At 49.0% G+C, this 11,158-nt stretch overlaps 1 protein-coding gene across 9 annotated transcripts; it reads right to left on the reverse strand.

The window, feature by feature from the left end:
- Positions 1 to 163: 163 nt before the first annotated feature.
- On the reverse strand, positions 164 to 10,442 carry LOC1270288 (protein nervous wreck). Of its 9 annotated transcripts, none has more exons than XM_061650552.1 (10): positions 9,501 to 10,003; positions 8,055 to 8,406; positions 7,636 to 7,865; positions 5,325 to 6,408; positions 5,120 to 5,255; positions 4,454 to 5,037; positions 4,141 to 4,384; positions 3,869 to 3,982; positions 3,369 to 3,391; positions 164 to 3,249 (listed from the first exon to the last, which is right to left on the reverse strand). In XM_061650552.1, the coding sequence occupies exons 2-10, from the start codon at positions 8,073 to 8,075 to the stop codon at positions 2,494 to 2,496; spliced, it is 3,192 nt and encodes a 1,063-aa protein (XP_061506536.1). In that variant the 5' UTR covers positions 8,076 to 8,406; positions 9,501 to 10,003; the 3' UTR covers positions 164 to 2,493. The 9 variants fall into 9 exon arrangements, with proteins under 9 accessions (XP_061506536.1, XP_061506535.1, XP_061506534.1 ...); XM_061650551.1 differs by having other exon boundaries at positions 9,347 to 10,003; XM_061650550.1 differs by having other exon boundaries at positions 9,324 to 10,003.
- Between the last annotated feature and the right edge of the window lie 716 nt (positions 10,443 to 11,158).

Consider the following 11,158-nt stretch of genomic DNA (forward strand, 5'->3'; position numbering starts at 1 on the left):
GCTGCTCACTGCTGCAACTTCTTGAAGGCAAACCAAGCGAATAACCTCACTATATGATGACGGCTTTGCTATAAGGATATCCAATGTAACGTCAGCCTTTGCCAAGCGCTTGATTAACTTTGACCTAACATGCTAACTGTTTCTGCAAGGGGGGGGGGGGGGGTTTTCGTGATTTGTTCCTTTAACGGTTGCTTCTACTAGTATCTTACAGTACCGGGCGCAAGCGTGATTTTGTGCGCGTCAAGGGATGTCTCTCTCGCCAAGGTTTCTCACTTTTCCACACAGAACGTCGATGGGTTTTGAAGCTATGAGAGAGTCAATTCAACCGCTACCAGAGTATGAAGGCTGATTAGTGTTGGGTGGTGTTATAACAGGAGTTTTCTACATTCAACGCGTATCAAGGTAAATCATAACGTTTGCTTTAGATTGTAGTGCGTATTATTAGAATCTTATTGGAAAGGCCTTTTCTTTAACGTTTCTACAGCGCAGGCATGTTGTGTTGCAGAGCATGCAAGTCACTCTAAATTGCCTCTAAATGGTATATGGGGGACCCTTGACCAAATGCTCCCACTGTCAGCATTACGATACGATTGTGTATGGTTTTTTGTTTTTATGTATCTCAGTAAAGAACCTACCAGTACTTAGATACTGTGTCACTAGTGTGCACTAGAACAATGCATTGGAATATGTTTTTTTTTTTTGGTATTGCAATAGGATAGCCTAGTAGTAGTAAATAATACTCTGTTTTTTTCTTAAACTTTGTCGCTTTAGTTACACAGCTGATTGCTGGTGCAATGAAACTCATCTGCGGCTTACGCTTGCTTTCTAGTGTTCTTTTTCCAACGTTAAATGCGCTCCTAGAACCAAGACAAAACGGTTGGTGTGTTCGTTTGCCGAACGAAACATCGAAGCATGAACAACATTCGGTTATCTAAGCGCAACGCAAACTATAGATACAGTTATATATGTATGTATATGAAAGGTAATGGTGGTGTAATGGCCGCTCTGCTAGCGACCATCTCTTCCTACCCGTGAATTGTAGATCGAGTAATTATTGTACGTTCGGCAATATAATGCTTAGAGGATTGTGTTTCCATCAGACACACACACACACGCGCGCGCTAATACATAACGGCAACACTGTGATGCTGTTCCGGTGAGTTTCGTGTGGAATTTGACTAATGAGTATAGTTTTGCCCTTGTTTTCACGAACCAAGAGGCTTTAAGTAGTCTAAAATCTTACAGTCGTAAGTCGGGGCGTGTGTGTGTGGATGACTTCCGGTGACTCTTCCTGTATCACCACCCCACGACGACATCGAGCGTTGTTTTACTTCAAACCTAATTTATTTCGTAATAGGATAACGCGATATAGTAGGCAATAGGGTTTACTTTATCTCTGCTTGAAAACGCACAAGGAAGGAATCTACTATACACATTGCAAGAGCCTGGGACAGAATGGAAGAGTGCAGCTGTTGGGAGATTCGTGGTGGAATCGAATCTACACAATCGGGACGGGTGTAAGGTGCAGTACAGAGAGAGAGATTAGTGAGAGTATGGGCATGATTTTGGTCGTTACTTTCAAATGAAACAACGCAACGAATGGCTTCCACTGTGATATGTTAAACTATGTGGGGAAAATGTCCGCTCCAGCCGGGTAGATCAGCTGGGAAAAAAAATGCGAATTATTTCAATCCTTTTACGACACAAAGCTTCATCGCTACGGCAATGAGCTTTCGTGTCGCGTTTTAACCATACCATATTGGTAGAAGAGAGTGGGGAAAGATACGGTCTATCATAGTTTTCTTAGTAGATTGGTCGAATTTGGTCGTCCGCTGAAAGCCGGCGAGACGGCACCACTTAAAATGCATTATTATCACAAAGGCAAACCCCCATCGTCCACGTCGCAAAGGAAGCCTAACCAGCCGTCTGACGCTTATCAGACGGCAAAGTAGTGGTAGTAGTAGTGGTAATGGTGATGCTATTTGTTTGGGATCTAAATGCATTAGCAGCTTTGATCTTGATTAGTACACTAAATATCCCGTTGGACGACGTTCTCCTAACATCTGTATACCTGACACGACAACGATAATGACAATGACAATGACTTACAGCAACAACGAAAAACCCCATTTGGACGACCGTTCCAATTCACACAAACACACTCACACATACAACGATTAAAAATGAATCTCTCACAATTGAACATGGCCCCCGTTTGCCATTCACCATTGAGTTTTGCACAAAATACCCTACGTATTATGATTGTTGCAGCAGATTGTAGTTTTGATTTGCATGGCCGCGGCTCTCCTCTGACGTCCACAGAACGGTTTTGAACGGTGCCGTTGTACAGTGCATCGGCATCGGTAAACGATTAACCACTTCGTGTAATTGTGTGTGTGTGTGTCCTCCCATCTTCTGCTCGTCCCCTCTCCTGCTCACAATACCTCCCCGCGCACTGATACCGTCCACTCTACGCGTCCTCTCACCGGCGCCTTATGCGTTCGATTCCTTCAGATTCTGCAGCCTTGCGAGCTGATGCGGCTCCAGCTCCTCCGGTATGCTTGCCCGGCCCCCGACCACCTGCTTCGGCACCTCGGGCGGACTGCTCGACTGCCCGAACGCATCATCAAAGTTGGCCGCAAACCCGGCCTCAAAGTTTGCCTCAAAGTTCGTCTCGAACGGTGCACCCGGATCCCCGAACGGTGCGACCGGATCCTCAATCGGGGCCGCCGCCGCCTCCTGCTCTGGCTCCGGCTCCGGTACCGCGGACGGCCGTACCCGTTCCGGCTTCTTGGCCGAGGGGCTCTTGCCGGCCACATTGGTGGGTTTCGGAGCGGTGGCCGGTTTTTCCGGCTTGGGCGGTGACGGCGGTTTGGCCGGCTTGGGCGGGGCGGATTTCGGTTTGGCCGCCGGTTCCTGTGCCGTCGGTGGCGTCGGTGGCTTTTCGGGCGCCTCGGGCTCGTGAGATTTCTGCTTACCGCTTATCTCCTGCTTCTCCTGCTCCTGCTTTTCCACAATCTCCGACTCGGCGTCATCCGCCGTCGGTGCCTCTTCCGTCGGCAGGAACTTCTTGTCCGGCTCGTCGTGCATCGGGGTAGCGGCCGTGACGATGATCTGCGCAAAGTTGAGCTGGTTGCTGTCGCCGGCACTAGCAGTAGCTGCTGGTGCTGCTGCTGGTGCCGCTGCGGCCGCGACTGATGCGGTAGCCCCTTGTCGAGATTCCTCCTCCATGGTAGCGGCCTCCTCGGCCTGTGGAAAGGTAGAAATATCTATCAGTATATGCAGTTCAATGTCTGGCAGGAGAATGATATGCTCTGATAATAAACAGTTTTGTTCAGAAATATTAAAAACAAAACAATCAAGTTTACCTCCGGATCCTCACAGATAACAACTGTGCAAGGGTTTGCGATTAAAAGGAATTGTAACAACATATTTTAATCATTTTATGGCTAGACAACTCTGATTCATATTATTGGAAATTGTTGAGTTTCATGAATCTCCAAATCTTCAAAGATTTCCAAAGATTTATCAATCAACTGATAGTTTGTGCATCTCTGAAGATCGTCATGAAATTCGTGAATCTTTAGAGATTGCCTTTACAGATAGAGATCCACGAATCACATGAGAAACATACATATTCTGAGATTCTTAGATATTCTGAAGTAATTCAATATCTTGAAGCCTCCAAAAATTCAAGAATTTGAGCGATTTATGAACCGTCAGAGATCCTTAATGACTAATATTAGGAGGTTCAGTTAGAGATTCGTATCACTCATCACTGAAGATTGATATGAATGAATCTCAACGAAAGATTCATGAAGAACAACATTAGTTTGAATGTCCCCGAAACATTCCAAAAACTACATACCCGGTGGAGGCTGTGATGGTGGCGGGGCCGAGAACTGAGTTCCATACTGCTCGTGTTGAACGTTGTTCATTTCAAACTCAAACTTGTCGATTGCTGGTCCCTCGTTGGTCAAATCTGTTGATGGAAGGGCATTTTAGTAATCTCCTTTACATCCGCACCCAATCTGCTGCTACAATATATGCAAACACTACTTCTACTACTACTGCTACTACTACTACTACTACTGCTACTACTACTACCACTACTACTAAGAAGCAATGAGTAACGCGTACTTGGACTTTGACCTTCAGGAGGTGTTGCTTCATGCAGAATCATCGGCGGAGGTGGTGCCGGGGCAGCGAACGTTGGCGGTGCCGACGGTGGTGGAGATTCGTCCTCAGCATCAGTCAGCGGTTCACCATTCTCGTCGCACTCTTCCACCACCAGCGAAGGGAAGTTACCGATCTTGCCCATCAATTCGCCTTCCCACCAACCATCGTCCACACCGTGAGGACTCTTGGTGATGAGTTTGATAATCTGAAGCGGAAAATAGAGATTGAAAGTACAGCGGTGTTTAGTTGAATGTAGCGATCCTAATCCTCTTACCTGTCCCTCTTCGAAGGTCAGCTCATCCTCAGCGGTCGCATCGTAATCGTACAACGCCACACAGTACAGCTGATTGTTGACCTTGCGCGGGGCCGATATGACCGAAATCTGGTCCGGCGATTGGCCCGAGTCCTGCATCGGATCCTGGTCCTCGTTGTCCACCGTGTAGTCCACGGACGAGAACGAAATCTGGCTCGACAGCTGGGCAGGCGTGTGCGTATCGACCGGTGTGTCACGCTCCACGTCGAGATAGTTGTGCGGCACGAAACCTTCCTCGCCGCGGTAGTTGCGTGCCCGCAGCCACCCATCCCCATCGCCCTCGCCGACCACCTCGAGCTGTTCGCTCTCGACTATGGTTAGCTCGTCCGGGTTTTGGGCAGTGTACGAGTACAGCGCAGTGCACTTGAACGTTTGGCCCGCCGGTTCGCGTGGCTGTGCAGCTGCCGTCGAAGATTCCTGGGACGCAACCTGACTGCTGGCCGCGGCCGTTGCCGCCTCTTCCGCGCCCCAGTCGACCTGGATCGGATCGTCCCAGCCGTGGGAAATCTGTTCAATCTTTTGCCGCTCCTGCTCTACGCCAAACTCTGCCGGATGGAAACGCCACAACAGGGTTTGAATGGGATTGCCTTTAGAAGGGCTAATGGAGTTTGGAGGCCGCTAACTTACCCTCATCATCATCGCTGTCAGCCGTAAACTCGTCCGATGCGGGCTCCGGTTGCTTCGGTGCGGGCGATGACTCCGAGACGGGCTGATCCTGCTCCGCATTGTCGCTGTCGTAGAATGAGTCCGAGCTGGGATTTTCCTACGCAATGATGAAGAAACGTGTTAAGCATGTTGCTCTTACAATTTATCGACTAATACCCCCACTTACCCCCTGACCGGACGCGTCCGTGCGCATCGACAGTGAGCTGGCCGAGCGCGGCATCTCCTGCACGCTGAGCGTTTCCGCCTCCTGTATCCATTCGTCCACGTTGATGCCGCCGATCCGCAAGCACTCCAGCCGCGCTTCCGCCTTCGCCTTGGCAATTTCCGACTTGCGTATGTTTTCGCGGAACTCCTCAATCTTCGTCTCCAGGTCCGGCCCATTCTGGTCGTTCGGATCGGTCCGGTGGCCCGCCTCGCGGAGCGCCGTACACACCGCCAGCTTGCGCGCACACTCCCGGATGACGTTGCTTTCGCGCGCCACCCGACCCGCCCAGCGCTTGCCCTCGCGGCTAAGCGTGTCGGCGGCCGACTCATGGTCCGCCGTAATCTTGCGCACTTGATCGTTATCGCACGGCTCGAACTCGTACTGGATGTGCTGCTTCAGCACCGGATAGTACAGGTAGCAGCACTGCAGGTTGTACTCGCGCGTCAGCTGCTGCGCCTGGTCGCGTATCTTGCCGAACGAGTTCTGCGTGGCCGAGCAGGTCAGCAGCTCGGTGCGGCCGATCAGTGCCAGATAGTCGGCCACCCGCTCGTACACGTAGTTCTCCATCGTCGCCATCGTCGTCTGCAGGTCGATGGTGAAGTACCGGTTCTGGTGCGCGTTGGCCGCCGCCAGGCTGAGGATGTAGTCGTTGCGGGCGCCCGTCGACTTCTCCTCCAGCTGCTCCTTGCGCGACGTCACGCGCGCACTGTTCTTCTGCAGCGACGTGATCGACTGGAAGAAGGAGCCCTTCTTCTTCTTCAGCTTCTCCTCGATGTCGCGCGCCTTGTCGCGCACATCGTGTGCGCTGTGCTCCTCGTCGAAGTAGATCTTCTTCGTCTTGTCCACGTCGGTCACCGAGTTTTGCAGCTCTTTCTGCACCACGGCAAGGTTCTCGATGCAGCGCTTGCTGCTGTTCAGCTTGGTGCTGCGGAGCACCTTCGCCTCGTCCGCGATCTGCTGCTGGAACACCTCGACGGCGGCAAGCCGAGCGCGGGCCAACTTTTCGTTCTCCTCCAGCACCGTTTGCCACACGCTCCACATGTTCCTGCGCCCGGAAAGGGTAGGAAATTTATATTTAATTGTTTCAATTATTTTGTAATTGTTCGTTCTCGTCAAATGACGTATGAGTTTAAGCATGAAAAAGAGATAAGATTATCTCTTTTTTTATAGAGATAGGATTCATAATTGCATTGCGTTAGGGACACAATGGGTACATAAACATCAGCAAAATAACAGGGTCTCAAGGAAATGTGAAGTGTTACACATTAATTGTAAACTTCTTTAATACTATCCAACATCGCGTTAGCCTCATCAGAAGCCATTTCCAAGAAAATTATGCCGCTCTCAGTAGAGTGAAGGTATGTCAAGCTCTAATGAGATTTAAAATATTAATACTTTCCAGGAAAATGAAGTCTTCTACATCATCAAAACAAAACTCAATACACCTTGCACCACAGACCATCATAATAACCTCCGAACACCTCCAAAATGAAACCAGCACGCAAAGGTCCCAACCTTGCCAGGGTCAAGGAATCTCCCCCAAGACATGGGATAATGATATGACCGGCAACAGCAACCAACAACAAAAAAACGACCATCATGAGCTCCTCTTCAACCAGTAACACCGACTACAGGCTGCGCCGACAGCGGCCTATTTTCCCACTCAACCGCTTCCTCTAAACCTTTCTAAAAATAGTCCCAAAAGCGAAAGCCCTTTTTCCACGCTACCACAAACCACAAAGCGACCACAGCAAGGTGTTTGATGCATAATGAATGACAATGGTGGCGGCACGTCAAACCTGCTCCACGATTGACAATACCCCGAAAGGATATTTATCATGTGCGTCTTTTTTTCTTCTTTTTTTGTTGTTGATTCTCCTCCCTTTTTACCATCCTTGGAAGGTCATCCTTGGCTTCAACTAAGCACACATGTCACCAACATCACATGCCACCTTCAAAACGAGGCACCAGCAAGCCGAGCTTTCTCGTGCACCTCCCACAGTGACAATTAGCCAATGCGATATCCGTTGCATATTTTGTACCGGGCCCGGTGGTCTGGTGGTCTGGACGGCACACCAAGCGACTAATCGCTCGATAATGTTGATGTTTTCTCAGCACTCCCACCCATTTCCTGTTATTCCCCTCTCTCTCTCTCTGGTTTAGATATAACGAGCGACCTCCTACGGTCTAGGCGCACTAAAGACACAATTTGCTTTAGCTTTAGGAAAATGGGTGTATATGTGTGTTTTTATGTGTACCATCGTACTCGTACCATTTCTCATCCGCACCGTCCATCTTGATCTCCGGTATGCATGCCTGCTTTTTGTTCAGGTACGCGGACGATATCTTGAGCAGGGCCTCGCTGTATGACTTCTCGATGGCGGACCGCTTGAGCGTAAACTGCCGGATGTCCTCCAGCAGCTCGCACTCATTCTGATTCTTGAGCGCTAGCTTGGCCAGCTGCTCCGTGTGCAGGTTCTTCAGAAACTTTGTGTAATTGCCCTGGAAAAGGAAAAAATGGAAAATGGTAAATAAATTCTCAGTAAAAAGATATTTTAGATAAGCAAAACCAGCGACGAAATAAATTATAAAACAATTACTCCAAGTACGCAGCATCGACCTTTAATGACCAAAACCAAAAACGGTTTGCGAACTGAAACGAAAACTTAACCGAAAACGATGTTCTCTTACTTTTCGTGGTGGAGGCTGCATTTTGGCGATGTTTTCCTTCCCAAAACCGCACTCGTACGAAACCCGCTTGCTCTCTTTGAAAAGGTTTGCTTGCAACTGCTTTTTGCCACTATTTTTGCTACAATTTCTTCACACTTCACACACACACAACCACCTCTAGACACGCTCCCGCCCGGGAAGATGGGTGACACGGGTCACCAGTGCAGCCTTTGCGATTTAACGCTTCTTCGCACACTCATAGGACACGGCGGTGCCAGAACCGGAGGCGCCGTTGCTTTAGCACAGTGGGAAATTCAGCCAATGCTTACACAGCTCACCCACCCAAGAAGCAAACACACACGCACACACACTCCTAGACGGACAGGGAAATGAATGAGAAAAATGCTAAAATCACTTCACATTTTCTTTTAATTGGAAGCAGTAATAGGCTCTATGCTGAAATGGGAAGTTTGGGGAGTGGGAAATGGGGACACATTGTGGATGTGTGGGGCATGTACTTTTGACATTCAAACCTAGCGACGATCACGGGTTCACTGCATCGAAAATCTAAGCAGGCCACCGCAGGAAACCACGCATCGGTGTGTGGCAAATGGAAAGTGAACGAACGAACCGAACGCTTGTGTGCTGTGAAGTCGAATTTCCTTACACCAAAATCCCTCCACCAGCTTCACGCACTGCGGGGTTCGTTCTAGGTCCCGTGTCAGTTTTCCAATCAATAATCCAGAACATAGAGCTGTCACATCGCATTTCCTTGTACACGATATCCAACGTACATTCCAAGTGTGGGAGGAGATTATGAGTTGTATTATCTTAGAACGTTTTTGCGATATTGCGATTTCCTGAAACAGGATATGACCACCCTCCCACGCACACGCACACACACCCACACGAAATACACGTTAAGGGAAAACTCCGTGGGCTTCTTGGGAGTTTCCCGTCGGTTATCTGTATCGCTATGTTCACGCTACTTTCACCATCACATACAAGCGACATTTTCATTCCGCATTTTTTCCGTAGCAAAAACTCACGTAGGGTTTCGCCAGTTGGGAAAAAAAGCAGAACAATTCTACCTTTCACGCACCCGACACCCGTGTGACTCGATTATTTTATGTAATAACACTCACGCTCCACAATCCTCTCACGAGCAGGAGCGGGACCTACACGCACTGCACGTCCTGCATTTCGTGAACGCGAGCGCGGACAGCTTCAACCTCACCGAAACGCACCCAAATAGCGCCTGCCGTCGGGCGGTGTGAAAATTTCACTGACCCCTTCTTTTTTTAACTTCTCACCAGCTCCACCAGCTCCAGTTTACTTTCAAATCGCAGCAAGCCACGACACGACACGGAGAGTACAGTGTATTGATTCTTCTAACTCGCACAAACACTCACACACACACACTCACATGTGTGCTCCACCGTAAAACGCACACTTACACACACACACCTTGTACAAACACACACACACGAACGCGCGCGCGCTGGGATGAAAACGCTCTGCTCGTTGTGAATGAACGGTGCGAATTTTCCTCCGTCTGACAATCGAATCAGACATCGGGGCCCACTAATTTTCCCACTTTGCGCGCTTTCCTGCCGCCCGTACGCCCTCCAACGTCCCCAGCAAACGGAATGCACGGTAGGAACGATTGCGTCACTACTGTCACTGCTGTCCTGTCGTCCTTTCAGTGTACACACGCTCTCGCTCGTACGCACGCAACGCACGCAAGCTTCCCGATACTCTCGCTCTCTCTCTATCTCGCTCGATCTTTCCTCTTGCGTACCGCGCATGACGGCAGAGCGTCGTGGAACCGTTTTCCCTCACCTGCTAGCTCCAATATCTCCAGATATCTTCAGTGCCACCGTTGGAGAGATTCAAATGCATGCTCTCTCTCGGCGCTCTCTGGTAGTAATTGGCAGAGCGCGTTATCACACGCAAAGAATGACAGACGAAGATATGTGCATCGAAGGGTTGAAAAGCTTCGTCTACCTGTCAGTGCACTCTAATTGCGGTGTTTACTACAACTCAAGAGCTTTCGTAAAGCTTGTGGATTTCAAAATCAAATTCAGAACATCTCCAATCTACACTGAAAAAAACATGTATTACAAGCACTCCAACCCCCTCTTACCTGCCGCTGGTAGTATCGATTCATCAGCTTCCGGCGCCTTCCTGCCCGCTCCGGTGGGGCTGGTAAATTGGGCAGCGAGCCCGACATGTGCAGCGCCTTTCCCATTGCCCCCCTGCCGCTACACTTCCGCGTCCGTTGCTTGTGTTCGCCTTTCGCGCACCGTCGTAACACAAATAAGATGCTTTGCGTATCGAAGATGTTTGCAAACTGCGCCCCGATCCGTGACGTTCTGTGAGGAGCATGCTGTCCCAACACCTTTATCGGGCGCCAAACCACCGGCGATAAGGAAAGCCGGTTATCGTCGCTTTCGTGGTCAGTGGTGTGGTGCAGATAAGGCACACAAAACAATTACCTCGTGTTCGGTAACTATCGATGATTTGTCGGATGCAGAAACCCAGCAAACACCAAATCAATGAGAATGTCCTTCTTCGCTTGTCTCTTATCGCGACAGTGCTAGTTAGGGCTGTAACAAGTACCTTCCACTTGTAGATACTACGCTGCTGATAGTGGTATTGTGCATGGTAGCATTTTTTTTTGGATCAGCGCCCTCTGTTAGAGAGTAGCCATACTTCCAGTAGTTATCTTCTTAGTAGTGTTCTCATTATTATTGCGGACAGCTTCGAATTCCGGACCTTTTTTGTGTTTTTGTTTGATCTGTTTCATATCCAAACTACAACCATATCGCAATTAACTTTAAACGATTGCCATGATATACAAGGATAAGTTTAAATAGTAACTGTCATTTTGTAGCATTGTAGGCTGATGGAATAGGTCAGAATGCATTGTTGAGTAAGTTATAATGGTCCAGAGGAAATGTCGCTTAAACACTCCCAGATCTCTTACATCGTCCGTTCGGATGTACCTGTACTTGTGGATGTACCTAGTCTCATGTCGATAGAGGATCCGCCCGGTGAATCAATGTTCGATCTATACATTTTCTGGATCTCAGCAGATGGTCAAAATATGCACGATTTCTCTG

Source organism: Anopheles gambiae, chromosome 2 (assembly GCF_943734735.2).
Source record: "Anopheles gambiae chromosome 2, idAnoGambNW_F1_1, whole genome shotgun sequence".
NCBI lineage: Eukaryota > Metazoa > Arthropoda > Insecta > Diptera > Culicidae > Anopheles > Anopheles gambiae.

Coding starts and splice junctions, on each gene's coding strand:
- LOC1270288 (XM_061650545.1), bottom strand. CDS start 10,284: ATGGGAAAGGCGCTGCACATGTCGGGCTCGCTGCCCAATTTACCAGCC. Junction 5,256..5,324: donor CGGACGCGTCCGGTCAGGGG/GTAAGTGGGGGT, acceptor ATCATTGCGTAG/GAAAATCCCAGCTCGGACTC. Junction 4,385..4,453: donor TGACCTTCGAAGAGGGACAG/GTAAGAGGATTA, acceptor TTTCCGCTTCAG/ATTATCAAACTCATCACCAA.